Source organism: Panicum virgatum, chromosome 1N (assembly GCF_016808335.1).
Source record: "Panicum virgatum strain AP13 chromosome 1N, P.virgatum_v5, whole genome shotgun sequence".
Classification (NCBI taxonomy): Eukaryota; Viridiplantae; Streptophyta; class Magnoliopsida; order Poales; family Poaceae; genus Panicum; species Panicum virgatum.
The window spans coordinates 48,146,577-48,165,564 of record NC_053145.1 but is presented as its reverse complement, the minus strand read 5'-3'; the positions used below and the strand labels follow the sequence as shown (position 1 = coordinate 48,165,564).

The 18,988-nt window shown below is 43.9% G+C and overlaps 2 protein-coding genes across 2 annotated transcripts; both read left to right on the top strand.

The window, feature by feature from the left end:
- The first annotated feature begins 4,432 nt into the window (after positions 1-4,432).
- On the top strand, positions 4,433-8,903 carry LOC120656270 (armadillo repeat-containing protein LFR). The gene is made up of 8 exons (XM_039934314.1): positions 4,433-4,728; positions 5,921-6,090; positions 6,677-6,810; positions 6,901-7,148; positions 7,766-7,871; positions 7,959-8,097; positions 8,188-8,315; positions 8,409-8,903. The coding sequence occupies exons 1-8, from the start codon at positions 4,545-4,547 to the stop codon at positions 8,668-8,670; spliced, it is 1,371 nt and encodes a 456-aa protein (XP_039790248.1). The 5' UTR covers positions 4,433-4,544; the 3' UTR covers positions 8,671-8,903.
- Positions 8,904-9,772: 869 nt separating this feature from the next.
- Positions 9,773-16,997, top strand: LOC120656269. The gene is made up of 9 exons (XM_039934313.1): positions 9,773-10,200; positions 10,292-10,519; positions 10,971-11,092; positions 11,933-11,993; positions 13,079-13,219; positions 15,169-15,276; positions 15,526-15,754; positions 16,073-16,321; positions 16,452-16,997. Exons 1-9 carry the CDS (start codon positions 9,790-9,792, stop codon positions 16,532-16,534), a joined length of 1,632 nt encoding a protein of 543 aa, XP_039790247.1. The 5' UTR covers positions 9,773-9,789; the 3' UTR covers positions 16,535-16,997.
- The last annotated feature ends 1,991 nt before the right edge of the window (positions 16,998-18,988 follow it).

Below are 18,988 nucleotides of genomic sequence, written 5' to 3'. Positions count from 1 at the left end.
TTTCCCAAAGATTTAGAAGCACAAAATTGCACGCACGGAAATAATAAGCCTACCAATTAATTTTTCATCGCGAACAAGCTGGATTATCCGGCCGGTCTCTCCTTTTTTGCGAGTTTCTGTGCTCGAGTTTGTACAGTGCTAACTCTTTTGTTCTTGCACGTTGGGCATCTTTCTTTTTAATATAGCGGGCAGCTCTCCTGCCGGTTCGTTTCAAAAAAAAAAGCTGGATTATCAATCAATAACTGAACATATCCAAATAATTAAGACGCGGGCATCTTATCATGACAGACAATAATTGTAACTTGCTTTGCTCAATTCGATGGACGAGACCAGTCACATTCCACGTATAATCAGTGGATCAGAGATTCAGATTCGATGAAAACATCAAAAGTAGCTTGATCGATCTATCATCAGAAGAAGCAAGGTCGATCCACCAACAACATTCATTAGATATTACTCCTTACTAGTGCCCTGACATGAACATGAGCAAAAGAAGCACTAATGAAGCTAGGTTAGTGATTAAGCTGCCGATCCATGGAGTTCCGATCCCATTCCCAGGGTCTCGAGCACCAGAGATCTCTGCGGACGCTTGCTTACCCGGCCTACTCGTCTCCTCCCAGGAGGAAGGCCAGGAAGCCGAGCACGCAGGTCCAGCATGCGCCGTGCTGAGCTGCGAAGAGCCACCCTGCATCTCATATTCTCATTCGTATCAGCGCCACACTGCTCCGCACAAGGCGCATCCAATTTCGCTGTGGCTGCTAGATCATGGTTTGCTTCACAATGCAAATTGAGGGGAGCCGAGATGGCGCGTGGGTTCCACTTCCACACCCGCAGCTGCCTTTTGTAGCATCATGCATGCGACACGCAGCACGCTCGATCGCTGGCTAGCTCGGTCTTGACATCGGTCGACACGTGGCGAGAACAGAGCAGTCTGAGCTCTGAACTGAAGCATCACTCTCCCTATCTAATTGAATGGAAACAATGCCGCTGGCTAATTGGATTTTGTGGATCGCCACCCGTGATGGCAGAGTTCACCAAGTTTGATAAAGATGAGGAGTGTTCTCCAATCTCCACAACTACAAAACCAGTAGTTTATAGCTGCTCTCATCAAGTTTCGGGAAAGTAAAATGCGTGGCATAATGAATGATTTCGATCACCGCAGGCAACAAAACCAATCGGGAAGTTCAAAACTTAAAAGCGAGCAGTCGATCGATCGCGTGCGTGCGAAGGGCTTCCAGAACTACTCGTACCTTCCTTATTGGTCACTGCTGAATTAGCAAGAACATGATTCACTTAGATCAACCACCGATGAAATCCTGGTCAGGCGAGCGCGCGAGAGCAAGCTTTTGGCTAGTACGGTGCATCGAGTGCTGCTCGCTGACAGGGCCGGGCCGGTATAAACCGGGGCTCTCTGCGAAATTTTAAAGTGAGATCTAGAAGGTTAGCACTATATATATATATATATATATATATATATATATATATATATATATATATGTGTGTGTGTGTGTGTGTGTCGGTACTCTGTAATAAGGATACCCACTCCAACTGTAGCAAGGTAAGACTCGCGTAGTCATCCGTAACTACGCGGTAAAGGGCGGAGCAGCCGGGCCCCATGGGTCAGGCCCTTACCTCATCGGGCCAACGGCCCCGGACCTGCTCCCCGCTCAGGGACGGATCCGGAGACGTCACGTGTCCCTGAGGAGGGGAAGCTCCGAGCCGATAGCCGAGGCCGCGGGCCCCCATGGGGTCCGGGACCTCCCGCGTCCATCCAGGCCTCCCACGCGCGTAGAACTAACATACCGCCGGGGGGGTCCGGAGCCGCCACGCGTCCCGCAGGCGCGGGCACGAGTCTTCCACTGGAACACTCGCCCACCCACCGCATTCAAATGCGGGTGATTGAAGCGTGCTCTGCTGCCGCGGCACGCGGGGCAGACTTTGTCAGTCCTCACTGTAGACCGCGTATTACTGAGGTACACAGTGAGGCCGCCTGCGCCGCACCCGCGCAGAGCCCGTCTGCCTCATTAATTGGATACGACGGCACGACGCTTTTCCATCATGCCGCCTACACCGCAAGCTACACGGCCCGTCCAGCTACGTGGCAGGCGACGCCGCAAGCTACGCCAGGCACCGTTTCGACAAGACAGCGCCTGGACATAATGAACGGGGGATTCCAGGAGCGGGCAAGGAAATCCAGGAGTGAGATCTTCTCCGCCTGCAAAGCCATAATGTATGGACAGTGCGTTATCTGATACTACATTGTTGGGCCCACCTGTCGGGGACCCAACGGCCATGTACGCGCCTCCCTTGAGATATAAAAGGGAGGCGCTCGCTGTACAGAAGGAGAGACAGACACACGCTAGGCTCAGCACCAAGCTCTTGCATACTCTCTCGAGGCAAGGCACACACAGTGGATGTAGGGTATTACGCTCCGGCGGCCCGAACCACTCTAAACCTGCTGTGTTCACCGTGTTCTTGAGCGAGATCGAACTAATCCTAGCTAACCCCCGAGTACTGACCCTCTGGACTTAGGCAGGTGCATTCCGCCACCCGGCTGTGGTTTGCCACACCACGACAATATATATATATGAGTATATGGCTTCGATCTTGAAATATAAGATATCAAAAAATGAAGAGAATATAATTGAACAACTAAACTCGCTAGATCAAAAGAATAAAAAAAAGCTAAGTTAAAATTACTGCCGGCACTATAGCAAAAACATGTAAGTAGAGATTATTTTCAGCTTGTGGAGACATTTTAGGTTGTCTCTATGTAATCGTAGAGTCATTTTTTGACTATGTCGTAGAGATGCCACTACATCCGGTGTTTCTTTGATAGACGAGACACTTTGTTAATTGTCTCTATATATACTATAAGACAACTTGTAATGACATACTAATATGTCTCTACCTCTAGGTGCACTAAAAAATATTGAAAAACATATGAATGATGTAGTTTATATACTATAAGACAACTTGTAATGACATACTAATATGTCTCTACTCTCTAGGTGCACTAAAAAATATTGAAAAACATATGAATGATGTAGTTTTGAAGCTTCGACCTCAAGACCTCATGTCATATTGCACAATCCTTAACCTGCTAGTCATCTCAACCTTACAACAATTGTTATTCATATACTTAGTATAATTCTTATGAGTATTCTATACACGCCTCAATGATCTAAATAGTGTCTCAAGATATTAAACGGAATGACTCAAACTATACCTCTATGGGGCTAAGATCAAAAATTAAAGTGTCTCAAACTTACTCCTAATAATCTGTATTGACATTTTACGAAATGACTTGAAAAACTGTCTCTTTGATTTAAAATACCTCGAATATTGTCTCAATTGTGACACTTTCAAAAGTATCACAAAAAAATATCTCTACAATACATTATGACATATTTGTAAAGACAAATTGTGAAATTCTATACAGAAATGTCTCTATATTAGATTTGTATTGTAGTGCGGGTCGCGCATGATATCATTCGCTCCTTGATCGAATGCTCGATGCCCTCTCTCTTACTGGATGAGCTAGCTAGAGTCCTCGGCTCAAATACCCAGCCACCTAGGTCTAGCTGTAAGAAACAGAAGTGACAGATGAATAGAATCGACCGATGGTCAAAATTTTTGATGTGGTGGCGTTTGGTCTGATGGTTTTGATCGGGAGCAGTCCATCGAGGCTGCAGTGATGAGCTTGTCAATTCTGCTTGTGTCAGAAGACCTGCTACTAGATTGTGGCATGTGAGACTAGACTGTACATATTATATTATACTCCCTCTGTCCCACTTTAAACGTCGTTCTAGCTTCTTCCCAAATGCATGCAAGGTGCTTTGAACTTGGATAGCTATGCATCTAGATGCCTGCAACTTGGTCTGAACTTGGATAGCAAAAAGCAATGCCAAGACGACGTTTAAAGTGGGACAGAGGGAGTAGTAGAAAAAATAGACTCCTAGAATGCCATCGCGCCGGCGCACCCATCTCGCGCCAGGCCTGCTCGCTGACATGCTAGAGATCCAGGTAGAAGTGTGGTATTAAACTCTTCTTATACTGCAAATTATCAAAAAGTAAAATGAGCTTTTCTTGAAAAATTCAAATGCACGACTAAATTCTAAATTTGTTCGAATGTGTCGTTTAGATCTCTAACCTGACTTTCAAGCTAAAGGAGAAAGAATAACAACTTCTAACCTAAACTTGATAAGTGGTTCGATCACGATCCAAATCTCTCTATTCATTGTTAATTTGCCTAATTAGCATCTAAATGGCACCCATACTTCTCAATTTACAAAATCAATAATATATAGTATATAGATCATCTAGCATTATAATTTTGTCCCATTCAAGCAACATGTAGGCCCACCCGTCTGTCAGTGCCTCTTAGCCGTGGGGAGTGCGGACGCCGATACTACTCAATCTCTACCGTCCGCGTAATCCTGCGGATCCCCTTGTCCGCCTCCATCGCAGTGCCCAGCCAATTCCGCTCCGAGCACGTTCTCCCTCGCTCCGCCTTCGAAGCTCCGAGCTCCAAAACCCTAGCCATGCAGAAGCAGACGGGCAAGTCCGGCGGGAGCGGCGGCGGCACGCCGGCGAAGCGCGGCCGCCCGTTCGGGAGCACCGCCGGCAGCGGAGCCGCGGGCGCGGGCGCGGCGACAGCGGTCGGCGATCCGGGGGCGCCCGCCGCGCTGGTCGGGCCGTCCCTCCAAGTCCTCTCGGCCCTCTCAGGTAATCCGCTCATTCGTCTCCTCTTGCAGTCCAACTCAGCTTATGTGGGATTATAGGACCTGAAGCGGGAAGAGCTCGGGTGTTGGTTCTGTGAATTGGGGTCGACTTGTTGGAGGAAAATTAGGGGCGTTAGATGCCTTTCTTTTTACTGGACCTGCTAAGATCCGTGTAATTCTGTGCTTGACAATGAAATTAATGTCATAAATGGGGCCCCGGGGGTCCAAGGTTTTATCATCTGAGTGAACGTTTGGAGAGATTTTGGGTTAGTTTGTTGGGTTTGGTTGTCTTCCGAAGCAGTAGTGTTGCCATGGAGCATTGCAGGTATACATATTTGTTGAATCTTGTGTTGATTATCAAATAAACGTTGGGAGAAAAATACCCATCATAGTAAGATTTATGCTGCAGATGTGGTGGCTTAGCATTCGTGAAAATATCGTGTCAATTAACAGAATATGCCCACAATGGAAAAGGTTTGACCTCACAAACATACACCTTAGGAAAACCGTGTGATGCCATAGAACACTAACTATCAAGATTTCATTCAGACCTCTGCCGGACCTCTTGCTAGACACATAATTCTGGCTTGCATGAGGCTATAGAGTTGTGGACAAGTTTGAGGTTGACCTGGTGACCAATTTAGACAGTTACTTCGTTTTTCTTTTTCAGTTCTTTGATGGCCAAAGAACTATCAAAGTATCGAGAACCTGATGCTTACCTTTTCTTCTTTTTTTTGTTCTTGAAAATGTTTAGGGGAAACTGTAATATGCCTCACTTCCAGTTTGGATTGTGTCACGGGTCAACTTAGCTGTAATTATTCCTGTTGCATGAACATCTTGGTGGAATTGACTGCAAACATTTCTATGTGATGATAAGATTTTTGACTTAGAATTTTTCACAAATGTGCACACATCCTTGCGTGAGAGTGCATGTAACTACATAGTTTTATAATGTTTGTACATGTGTTTTTCTTTTCCAAGCTCGGAAAGAGTTACTTTATACATGGTTCAATTATGCTTGCCTTATTTTGTGATCCTGCTCTCTATCATTTACTCTTGTTTTGTCCTGTTCGTTAGAGTTGATACCTTACATTCTTTGTCATGAGCTTGAACTGCACAAGTTATCATTTTCTAACAATGATTACCAGCAATGGCTATTTGGCAGGACAGTTATGTTTATTTTTGGCTTTTCTCAGATCAAAACAATAAAAGAATTGTCCTTGCGTTGCAAAGTGGGTTGAAGTCAGAGATACTGTGGGCACTGAATGCCCTTACAGTACTCTCATTTAAGGAGAAGGATGACTTCCGACGTGATACAACACCTCTTACTAAAGTTCCTGGGCTCTTAGATGCTCTTCTTCAAGTTGTATGTCTTGAATTCCCTTTTCATCTTTCCAGTTTGATTCATCTTTTACTAAATCATGCAATTTACATTTTATTTAAAACTTTATGTAATGTTTGATTCTTTCTGGCTAATCAGTGCTAATTGTACTTGCATCAGAATGCATTTGAACTATATTTAATCAAGCTAGCATTGCCCTTTAACTTATACACTGAAGAAAAGGGTACTGGTTTCATGCAACTATGGGATCTAGCATCATTGTCCATATAGGTTTTCAGCCATAAAACAAACGGAAATTTTTGTCTACTTTTGGTTCCGTGATCCTTCTCCTATTTTAGTTTTAATACCCTTCATGTTGCAAAAGAAGATAAGGTTGCCCCAAATTCTCTTCCCCATACCCCACAGGGTGATTTTTGCCATGTGGCAGGTACTATCATCCACGTGGAAATGAGATAGAGGGAGTAGGGTAGACTCATCTCATCTAATTTACATGGTTCTTACACAAAATAAATTCTAAAGTCTGCTAATCAATGTACTGTCTGTCAATTTCCTCAAAAAGATGCTACTCATCTTTTTTGCATTGTGTCTTATGCTTTGATATCCTGCACAGATTGATGAATGGAGAGATATTGCAATGCCTAAGGACCATCTGAAACCACCCAGAGTAAGAACTTTGGGTGCCAATACAACACTCTCGGGCTTTGGTCAAGAGAACATGGAAAAAGTCTACTCTGATGCTGGCACGTATGTTTAATCTTACCAAGATCCTTATAGTCCATCTCAATATCCATGGCTGTTGCTGCTGTATTTATGTTCTTTTAAATGCACATACAGTGCCTCTAATGATCAGTCGAAGACTGAGGAGTCCAGTGTCACAAAGAAGTGCTCTGCAAGCTTTTGGTTTGATGAGGATGGCTTGTTTAACAATGATGATGAAGGGAGGGCAGAAAGGCAGCAGTGCGCTATTGCAGCCTCCAATATAATCCGTAATTTCTCTTTTATGCCAGAAAATGAGACTATCATGGTTCAACATAGGCATTGCTTGGAGACTGTATTTCAGTGCTTAGAAGACCAGAATAGAGGTAAAGCTTGAAAATTTGCCCTGTATCTCAGTTTTCAGTTACATGCATCTGTCTTGCAGTCTGTCAATCGCTGATATTAACTTAGAAATGGTCAAATGTGTCTGCGAACTGTGAATATTAGTGTTTGGCTCTTCAAGTTGTACTTTGTGTTTTGATATTACCTTCATATGCTCCATTTAGGCTGCATGTTACTACAGTCCACATTCTGCATGGTCAAAAAGAAAAGAAAAACAAAACCATGGGGGAAGGAGAGGGGAGGGAGGGAAGTAGTGAACCCTTTAGGGAGGTCTTCGTATGACCTGCGAGCACCTGGGTTCAAGCCTATGTGAACGACCTCTCAACTGGAGGCTCTACCAACCGAGATATATCGGTTCTCCACAAGCTCGACCAAAAAACTGATTATCTATGTTTCCTATTTTAACTTTATGTTTGGTCTTACACTGCAAAATAAGGATGATGGGAGACTTTTCTTTTGTATAGGTGTATTGGATATATTGTAGCTTGAATGAGCTCCTGGGACTATGTTTTATGTCATGGCGGTTTAAATCCAGCTATTTTTCCAACAGACTAGTACATACTTGAGAACTAATGCTCTGCTGATTTTTGCCATTGAGCAGAAGATGACGAGCTCATAACAAACATGCTGGAGACCCTTGTCAATTTAGCACCTGTGTTGGACTTGAGAATCTTCAGCTCATCGAAGCCATCGTTCATTAAAATGACGTGAGACATGATTCCGAAGCTACATTATGCTCTCCTTTTCTTTTCTATATTGAGGTTAACTCATTTGCCTTCTTTTGGCCAAGATAGTGAAAAAGGTGCAGTTCATGCCATAATGGGTATGCTTTCATCTTCAGTAAAGCCATGGCACTGTGCCGCTGCTGAATTGATTGGGCGTCTGATAATAAATCCAGACAATGAGCCGTTTCTTCTTCCTGTCATTCCACAGGTACATGCTGTTCGATGTCAGTGTATGCAGATGCATACAAATAGAGCTCTCTTTTTTTCTCAGCTGTTTACATCGTGTTGTTTCATACAGATATACAAACGGCTAGTTGACCTCTTGAGCGTGCCAGCATATGATGCACAGGCTGCTGCTGTTAGCGCACTCTACAATGTAGCTGAAGTGAATATGGATTGCAGGCTAAAGCTTGCCAGTGAGCGATGGTAAACATCTGCTTCATACAATTAGAGAGATCAAACTAATATTGGAGAAGTGGCATTAACAATCTGAAAATTTTGTCATTTCAAATGAACCAGGGCTGTTGACAGACTCCTGAAGATTGTGAAGACGCCGCATCCTGTGCCTGAGGTCTGCAGGAAGACGTCGATGATACTGGAGAGCCTTGTCTCCGAGCCTCAAAACAGGATGCACCTCCTTGTGCACGAGAACACGTTTGCTGAGATCCTGACGACAGAAGGGAAATACTCGGACACCTTTGCTCGGATCCTGTATGAACTGACTGCAAGGCCGAGCAACAAGGTGACCTCGGGGCATGCTATCTGGGGAAACATAAACTGATGAAAGTGCTGGCCTGTAATTTGTTGTTGAAGTCTAGATGTAGGTACTTCGTTGACCATGGATTGAGTCCCCGACTGCATGTAACAATTTTAGCTGTATCTAGTTTGCAGCTTGGCGTCCTGACCTAATCTGAATGTATGTGTACTTTTTTGGGCTGCCGAAGCCCCGCTTTGTTAGAAAACAACATTTACGTGCTATACAATTTGCTGGAATCAGAAACCTCGAATTGCTTTTGCAGTGTTCATAGAGTGTGGAGTACAGTGTAGTAGCAGTAGTCCCTAGGTGTGATCATTCGCTTTGTACGGAAGCTACAGGAGTGCTGTCCCATTAAGCAATGGTACAGTTGTGGGCTATGCGGTTTAGGCCATAAACAATTCTTGGAGAACAGGTTCTTCTAGCGTTGCTGCGTAGCTGGATAAGGGTTTGATTTACCTATGTGATCACTTTGTTCCATTGCTTCAGAAGTTCAGATACTAAATGGTCAAAACATGCTTACAAGCTACTGCATCGCTGCCTCCCCTGAACGGAAATCTTGAGCTTTTTAACGACAACGTGATGCCTCCTGCAGTTTTGCAGGGAAGTTGCTTGATCCCAAGCAAAAGGCAAAAGAGAAGTTAAGCACGGCAAGTTCGCAGCTTTTCTTTTCTTTTTTCACCCGCGGATCACACCTTTTCCCCATCCCCGCAAAGCAAGAAAGGCTGCGGCTTCTTCAGTTCTGCCCGATCAAATCTCTCGTAAGAAAAACACAGCATCTTTTCTGATGATAAATTTCTTTGTTCCAAACTGCTCAAGGTCATGGTCAGCCCAACTCTAGCACTGGCATACTGAAATATTGTAGACTGTGACATGATTAGAAAGTGTTTTTATTTTTGACAAACCATGGCTTGCAAATTCAGAAACGCTAATTAGAGATCCTCCAAGTATAGGCTCAGAGCTTGAGAAAAACTTGCTGAAAAAAAAACTCGGAGAAGCTGGCATTGCACATCCCAGCATGCTATGTTCGTCTCCAGAAGCTTCACAGCGTGGTTAACATCGGAATGGATGGTCAGAAGGAACACAGCACGTGGATTTCCACAGAATTCCACTGCAATAATAATTAAGTAAACAAGTGAAAAGGAAATGGGGGAACGCCCTTCAGCTTTCTTCTTCCCTGCCTGCGTCTGCGGCTGCCACCGCCACCGCCACCGCCATCGCCCGGTCGCCCCCAGCCAGACGTCCACCTACCTCCAGGTATCCGGCCCCAGGATCCGACGCCTTGGAAATTGGAATATCCCGTCTCTCTCCTGCCCACCTCCTGCAATTTCTCATCGCCGTCTCGCCTCGCCCCGGAGCGGAGGTAGAGCGCGCTCGCTCCCGCATCCCGGCATCCCCACCCCAATGGCTGCCACCTTCCGTCTGCTGATCCTCCTCGTCGTCGTCGTCGTGCGCCCCTCCGTCCGCGCCGCCCGCGACGCCGACGCCGACGCCGACGCCGACGCCGTGGTGTCCAGGATCGCCTTCGGCTCCTGCGCCAACCAGAGCACGCCCCAGGTGCCCGACGGAACACCCACTCCGCGACTACGCTCGCCCACCTTGATGGGGTTGTGACGGAATTGTTTCGCTGCGTTTCTCTCTCGTGCAGCCTATTTGGGACGCCGTCCTGGCGTTCGACCCGCAGGTGTTCGTCTGGCTCGGGGACAACGTCTACGGCGACAACAAGCGCCCGTTCCGGGTGTTCGGGAAGGAGCGCACCGTCGGGCCCTGGAAGAACGTGCCGCGGTTCTACCCCTCCACCGAGGCGGAGCTGCGGAGGCGGTACCAGCTTGCCAAGGCGAAGCCCGGGTATGCCAGCCTCAGGGAGAGGGCTCAGGTCAGCTTTTGGTCCAGGTCGTTTGTACTGATGCTTGCCGGTGATCGTTCTCTGCATTGATTGCTGGTTGCTGGTGCTAGCCTAGTTGCGGGGCAGCTCTTTTGAGATTTTGGGAGTTGTATTTTGATGAGATGAATTATGGTCTATTGGTATTGCGGTGACACAACATTACCGTGACAAATATACAAACCATCAATTATTACTGTTTAAATTCCATTTATTGCACTCCCGAGTTGATTATTTTACGGCAGCCAACAAGGCATTTCAGAAAGAATTATCATCATATCATATAATCTTTAATCTCCAAATGTGGGCTAGGGTGGCACCAAAGAGTAGTTGCCACATCGTTTAGGACAGTCCCAAAATCCTCTGAAGAGTTTTGACTGCTGCTTCTTCCTGCTCCTAAAAGATATGAGAAACTGGTGATTTTATTGAAATTCATTAATTGCAGGTTATTGGAACATGGGATGACCATGATTATGGATTGAATGATGCAGGAAAAGAATTTAGTGGGAAAGTGTTTACTCAGAGGCTTCTGCTAGATTTCTTGGATGAAGCTGAAGATAGTAAACGGTATGCACTTAGAAATACTGGAATTAATCTTGAATTGCATCATGTTTATCTTGTTATCTAGTTATATTGTTTGCTAAATTGATTTTTTTACATCAGACTTATTTATTTATTTCTATAAAGCTTGGACCTATAACCTGCTTTACATACTTGTGTCTACATCCAATACTTCTATTTCTTCATTACAAAGAGCTTGGAAATACTGAGTCTCATCATTCACCACATTACTTGAGCAATTCATCTTTAAAGCAATTATCTTATGAGTGGGATCGCAGCATCTGATTTACTATGTATTTGTTATATTCTTTAACCATTATACAATCTTTGAGTTAACTGAGATACTGTTCTCCCTGTATTCCATCTCATAATGGATCACAGTCAACTTATCAAGTTTGTGGATATAACAGCCTGATCTCATTTAGATTTTGATTTGCCTCCATCCTTTGTAGTTGCAGCATACATATGTAGCTGTAGCAGATTCTTTCTGGTAATCTGGTAAATTGCTTCCATTTTTCGTTTCTGCAGTTGATTTGTTTGTTAGAAATTAAGATAGTATTTTTTCTCTTCCAAAAACATGCAAAAGCTTTGCGTGTCAGTTTTATAGAAGAAAGACCACAACAGGGTCAGCTCTTACAGTTTTTTCCCTTAATGTTATTCATTGTTCACTTATTATGACAAAATCTACTTTGATGCTGTGGCCAGACATTTCTGTATAAGTTTTAGGATCCGCATACATACAGCCAATGCACCAAAATTTGCCTCAGAATACCCTTTTTTTTCAACGATCAACAAGGGGGAAAATGCCCCACCTGATAAGTTAATACTTTATTATTGTTTGCTTAGGAGGAAACAAGCTGGTGTTTATACCTCATATATGTTTGGCCCTGAAAGAAAACGAGTGAAGGTAAAGTCGTCTCTTGTAATCTTATGTCATGTTCAATTTTAAGGGTTTTCTAATTTATTTTGATATAGGTTTATATCACACAACTGTATCAATGATGCAGTGGTTCTTTCAGTCTTCGATATATTCTCCTCCTTTTCTTATGAACCTAATAATATCTAAAATTATTCCCAAAATGGATCATCTGGTTATTTGTAGCTCTGTTTAATGCAGATAAGGGCCTTGTACTTTTCTGGCAGTTCTTTCTACCACGGATTTGGTTGAAAGATAGTTATTGATTGTCTCAGTGTGCATATAATGAACAATGAATCGCTTTTGCTGCTGTTGTCTTCCACTGTAACAGATCAGGCAAGCCGGGCTAGATTTATCTGATGAGGGTCGGTCCTTATCACAGTTTTTATGCTATATATGAAATTGGCAATGTATCTCGTGAAACCGGCTAAATATTGCAGATTCTGCTAAAACTAGATGTAGAAGTTTCCTAAGACTCTCTAAGAAGCATCAAATATAGGGAATTGCGTGTTCGATAATGGACTAATGGAGCGATGCATAACTCAAGATCAAGCTCAATCATATCTGCAGGATACCAAAAAGGCAAAGTAACTTTTTTTAGACTTCACAAATCCTTCCTGAACAGTGTGATGCACTGCTATACTGTGCCCCCCCCCCCCCCCCCCCGGCGCCGCCGCCGCTTTTGCATCTGGTACATGCATTTTGAGTCTGTTCTTCGAAGTTTGAAGAGCATGCTCTCCTCTCTTATATGTAACTTTGAGAACTTTAGCATCTAGCCTTTGTGGACGATATTTAACATTTATCCAATTTGAACTGTGTATTTACCCAATTGAGTTTAGTATACGCTTACACCTTACACATGTATTACACCTTTTCATGTCTGGCTCGATGTAAAGCATCGCTCCAGCAGTTGTTTGAAGTATCCTAAAGTGCTACTGATGATAAATCTGGTATAAGGTGTAGAATGGTCATGCATCAAGGCTAAATAAAAGATATGACTAGTGCTTATGACCCTTCCGTTGTCAATTAGTTTCATCAGCAATGTTGAATTAAACGATAACAGCACAGTATCACAGGTAATCTTGTTGGATACCAGATATCACAGAGACCCACTATTAAGTGATGGAACTATTCTGGGAGATCCTCAGTGGCAGTGGCTAGAGAGGGAACTTCATGGTCCTCAATCAGAGATCACTGTCATCGGATCTTCTATCCAGGTAAACCTATTATTTCACATATATATACCTGTCGAAAATAAGTATTTTTTAGAACTTGTAAAACTAAATTTAGCCAGGGATAATTAAATCAGTTTTGCCTAGGTTGACTGGTGGTACCCCCCCCCCAACCACCACCACCAACACACACAAAAAAGAAGAAGCAGATGATATATGTGATTGTTATACATGTTGGCAGCTCTTTATATGGACACAGAATATCCTATTGATGCATATTTCCCTAGTGCTTTCATTATAAAATATAATTTGTGGGTAGCTCCCAGAGATGGTTTCTTTCTTGGCCAGGCAGCATCTGTGAAAGGAATCGGGTGCTCGTGGCCTAAGAGGGGGAGGGGGTGAATTAGGCTCACTAAAAACCTTAACCTCAAGCTCCAACTACTTGCACATAAATTAAACTAAGATCATGCTATCTAGATGTGCAACTAGTGTTCAACTAGTGTGAAAACCCTCATCCCAAAAGAGTCATGCAACCTATAGCCAATCCTATCAAGATTCTACTCTAGAAAGTAAAGGCAAACAAGGATTGCAATAAGTAAATACGGAAGCTTAAAGAGGGATGAGAGAATGCAAACTCTTGTGACACGAGGATTTATTCCGTGGTTCGGTTAGCCACAAAGGCACACCTACATCCACGTTGTTGAAGCACTCACAAAGAGTATTGCTTCTCGGCCACCAAGTCTCTTCCGTGAACAATCACGGTCACCTTGGCCCCGGGTTCTACTAAAGAGCTTCTCCACCAAGGAAAGAGGTCTCCACGTCCCCCGCACAAAGCTTGTCGTCGCCGCTCCACACCAAGCCGGAGGGTCGAAGACGTACCAGCGAGTCACCAAGACTCCAAGGATGGCCGGCTCACCGAGATACACTTTTGTTCACACAAGAACTAGAGCACAAGGCTCACAATCTTGCTCACTCACTCACTCACTCAAGAGCTAAACTAGTCCTAAACCTAAAGATGTGATCACTAAGCACTTTGGTTGGCTTGGAGGTGTTGAGAATGTGTGTGGAACTTCTCTGAACTCCAGCAAGCTTCAAATGACCAGGGAAACCCATATATATAGCCCTCAAAAATAACTAGCATTTTTAGAGCCGTTAACCTCTTTCTGCGCATGGTGTCGGATAATCCGACCTGGTACCTTCGGATAATCCGGTCACTCATAGTCAAAGGTAGCCGTTGGGTCTTTCAAATCTCTGATGCAGCAGGGGTCGGATAAACCGAAGCATCACTCCGAGCTGGCGTCGGATCATCCGGTCTTCAGGACTTTCCTTCTTCTGTGCTTGCCATGCTGACGTCATTGCTCCGGTGTGTTTATCCGACGTAGCTTCGGTTGATCTGGTCCTTAAGAGAGCTCCTTGATCCTTCCAACATGCTCTCTGAACAATCACCCGAGTCTTGCTCCGACGAGTTCATTTGCACGCGTCGGATAATCCGAACCGAAGGCGTCGGTTTATCCGGACCCACTGAAAACTTCTCCACGTGGCCTCCCCATGCACTGCACAATGCACCGGTGCCCCTGGGTCGGTTTATCCGGTGCATACCGGATACTCCGGTGACCCTTCCACCGGATCATCCGGTTCTACAGTGTTTCTTCTGAACTCGTCCATTTTGCTCTTTCTTTGAGTTCTTTCTTCGTATTTTGCTTTGTCATGGCTTTTTACTTTAATCTAGGGACCTGATGAGATACACTTGACATACACATTAGTCCCAATGATTGCGTTGTCATTCAATCACCAAAATCACTCGAAATGACCTAAATGGGGCCATGTTCGTTACAATCTGTACTCTTCAATCTTAATTAAAAATTTCCTTGCTCCCCTTGTGGTCAAGAAAAAGTCATATATGCACTTGTATTTTGTTTTTTTGGATGCTAAAGTGGTGGAATTTTCGTTGATATAGCTATGGAGTAATTGTTTTTCCCCATATGCCAATACAGGTAGTGTCTAATCTTTCTGCTACAACTGGACCTTTGTTCTATGTGGAGTCCTGGGCACGCTTTCCAAGGGAGAGAGAAAGGCTGTACAGATTGATTGAGAGCAGCAAGGTTGGTCACTATTACTTCCCTGCGGACAAGCTATTATAGTATTATTCACAGTTTCGGTGTGTTTCGGTAAATAATAATCCTCCTTTAGACGTGACAAAGAAAAATGCAGTAGTTGCTGGCATATCTCCTTCAGTTAAACTTTTGAAGGTGTTCTGAGTCCTTGACAAGATACTATGATATTGTCTAAACGATTGTTTAACATGTTCATCTCTCTTATGAAACATATGCTGACATTGTAACTATTTGCAGAGAAATGGAGTGATATTTATTAGTGGTGATGTTCATTTTGGAGAAATTGCTAGATTCGACTGTGGAGCTCAATATCCATTGTATGATGTTACTTCAAGTGGTCTTACCCAATCTGTTGACAATTCTGTGCCGACATTCTTTCAACCTATTATGAGACTTCTGGCAGTATTAACGCCAACTACCATGCGAGTCCTAAATCCTAACTGCCTGTATAAATCATGTACTACAGGTATGACTCTTTCTTGGACATAACTGTAGAAGTATGAATCCACAGTATAGGATAGCTACAATGTTTTGTTTTACTGAATTCCATTTTCTAAAAAAGAAAGGATACAGAGGTCCTTTTCTATTCTTGCCGGAACAGCAAATGCTATTACTTCTGTTCTTCACCAAGACTCCAAAAGATACAGTTCATTTATAGAACGTTCACTATAAAGCATCTGAGGGGAATGCTAAGATTTTTCAGTACCTGCATTACCTCATTTCCTGCTGTGTTGAGGGTTGGTTACACTGTTAAATCGTTGGGTATTTGGTGTTGCATTTTCAGGCCAACCAAATTTTGGAGCAATTGAAATTGATTGGAATGCTGTACCTCCGCGCATTAAACTTGAACTGAGAGATGTTGAGGGCCGTTCTGTTCACAGTGTGGAGTTCCCTATATCTGAACTGCGACCATCAGGTGCGCTTGCAATGAAGAAACAAGAACATGCTTTCCAACGGCACTGTACTCTCGAGACAGAGCTTCCATGGCTAACACAATACCGGCTCGCTCTGCTGTTCTTTGGTACCATAGCTGGTATGCTACTTGCATCTATGCCAATTATTCCAACAATATGAATCTACATTATTAGTGCCCCTGAACGTTCTTATGGGTCATCTGCACTGGACCCTACAACTTCTGCATAACTTCTGTATTCTGTCTGCAGTTTTTATTATAGCCGTGGTGCTGCTAGCAATCACCTGCTTGTCAAGTATCCTTATGTGCAGTAAAAAGACCAAGAAAGAATAGTTTTGGGGTGTGCCGAGGACAAAAGAAGATTCTCGGTCCAACTACACTTGAAGCTGAACTTCACACTGACCAGGAACACCGCAGGCCCAGCCATGAGCCCGCAGGAACCAATGACACCTCAGTATCAATCAGTACACCACGCTGTGCAATTTATAACGGCACAGATACAACCTTGTACTGCCCCTCCGCATAGGTTTTGTCATGATCCTTTTTCGTGTCATGTATATCTTGTTTGATTGAAATCGTCAGTGCCGCTCCAGTACAGATCATGACATCGGGCAACTCCCTCTTCCGGAGGTGGGGCCAGCGGTGGTGCGTGTTGTCAAAACCGCATAGTACTTCCCCTCCGTTGGTTTCAAATTACTAGTAAAGTGCACGTGCGTGGTTTGAAAAGGCATTAGATTTATAGGTCCATCCTATGTGTCATTCTTATATAAAAACACCATAATTATTTTCATCCATACATCATAGACTCATAGCATATATGTGAAAGAGATGTGGGGATAATTATTAGATTTCCAGTTTGTACATGCATGACAGCATCCTAGGACTAAACCAGAATGGGTGAAATGAGCTAAGCTCTAAAGCGTACTGAAAAGCTTCACCCAAAGATGCTTGAAAACCAACTGTTCCTGGAGAGACTGGCTCGTGGCCTTGCACCGGGAGGTGGTAGATGCTCAGAGCTCAGTAGTGAGATTCCGTTGTTCAAAGTGAAATTCAACCAGATCATATTCATCGTGCCTACATCTGGTGTCGTTATATCAAAAGTTTGCACATTGTTGTTCAAGTCATATGTGAACTCTGCCAGAGCAGCCATATTGGCAGCATGACTTGATTGGGTCTCACCAGGCATCTCATCATACCATCCAGACACCAGATAATCTTTTGAAGATCTTTTGAAGATATCTGTAATATGCAGAATTGCAGATACAATCGTCACCATTTTGCTCCTTTACTGTCAATACAGCTCAAATTTTTCACTACCATTTTTCTTTGTGCCAACAACACATACCCTTCTTAGCAATTGGCTGTAGTATATGTAGTGCACATAGATGAAATACAGTCTAATTATATTTTTTTCTCGAATACGCAGGAGAACTGCACATCATTGTATTAAAAGGAGAAGAAGAGTCTTACATGGACTCACACACAGACACACTCAAAACGCACACAGAAACACACACATCCACACACCCACAAGGAAAACAAAAGACACAGAATACAGTCTAATTATAAGGTTACTACGAATAGTTGATTACCAAATCTTCTCCAGTCAATCGGAAACTCGCAACGGGTGATGCAAAGCTTTTGCTGAAAAACATGTGTTACCAGGCTGTTCTACACATGGAGACATACTATGTAAAATCTGGTATCATAATTTGAAATTTGTGCATAGGGATTGGGAGTTCAACGATTACCACGCAGCAAGGTATGCACGACAAATAGCAAATCGGAGTCTAGCGGCAGCAATGAAAAAGATAAGGAAGGAGTATGTAGCAGTCCCTACCTTTCATAGCTGCTGGATAAGCCATAGCCTGAAACTTCTACGGATAAGAAAAATAATATTCAAATATTACATGGTTAAAATACGATGGAGAACATTATTGGCCCTGTACTCCAAGTTCAGGTGTTCTCCTATATACCTGTAAAGAAAGCGCATAATTTGACACTTGATACAGTACCATGATTCCCTCTAATCAGATCTCCCATAATCAGAGGTCACATTTCGTGATTCCCTCTCAATAACTTAACAAGGAACTGCTGCTTGTGACTTTTCACAACTAACAAAATAACCAGACGCATTGCAGCATTACCTCAAAGCCGGATGCGCTTCTTTTTTCTAGAAACCGGGTTTATATTTTACATGAAAATCTTGATGGTTACAACCTAGATCTTGCAAGGACCCCCTTGAAAGAAAAATGAACTACAAATTAGTCCCTGCAAACTTCTCCTGATCTTCTCCGCCCTGCAAACTTCTCCCAATCTTCATCACCGCTGGTGGCTGGAGCTCGAAGCTAGAAACCGACCTCCTCCCTGGCAATGGAAAGTAGGTTTTTATTGCCATCTTGAGCAGCACATCGACTTCGACATGCATTGAGAGTGCTGAACGACCCGGCGAAATCACATCGCCAAGCACTGAGAAATCTGGCGCCTCTGCCAAGAACCCCAGCTCGCCAGACGACGAATCACCGCAAAGGGAAGCTGAAACATCCAAGCAGGTGGTAACAGAGAACCAACCCGATTCCTCGTGTTGGGACACATGCCTCTCAAGACGGTTGGGGAAAACGATGTTGCTAGAGCCGCCTCAAAGGAACAAAATCATCCCCGCCTTGACGATGCCAGAAGCATCGCCATCAGGCATCAACTGGGAGAAGTATCTGTTGTCATGTGCCGCCTTCTAGCTCATGTACGAGCTCAATGACCCGCCATGGTCGCCACCATGAGGAGCTCCAC

What these genes read in the sequence shown, in the direction of transcription:
- LOC120656270 (XM_039934314.1), top strand. Translation starts at nt 4,545, where the DNA reads ATGCAGAAGCAGACGGGCAAGTCCGGCGGGAGCGGCGGCGGCACGCCG. An exon ending in TAGATGCTCTTCTTCAAGTT is followed by an intron (nt 6,091 to 6,676) that starts GTATGTCTTGAA and finishes TATCCTGCACAG; the next exon opens with ATTGATGAATGGAGAGATAT. An exon ending in CCATCGTTCATTAAAATGAC is followed by an intron (nt 7,872 to 7,958) that starts GTGAGACATGAT and finishes TGGCCAAGATAG; the next exon opens with TGAAAAAGGTGCAGTTCATG.
- LOC120656269 (XM_039934313.1), top strand. Translation starts at nt 9,790, where the DNA reads ATGGGGGAACGCCCTTCAGCTTTCTTCTTCCCTGCCTGCGTCTGCGGC. An exon ending in TCATCGGATCTTCTATCCAG is followed by an intron (nt 13,220 to 15,168) that starts GTAAACCTATTA and finishes ATGCCAATACAG; the next exon opens with GTAGTGTCTAATCTTTCTGC. An exon ending in GTATAAATCATGTACTACAG is followed by an intron (nt 15,755 to 16,072) that starts GTATGACTCTTT and finishes TTGCATTTTCAG; the next exon opens with GCCAACCAAATTTTGGAGCA.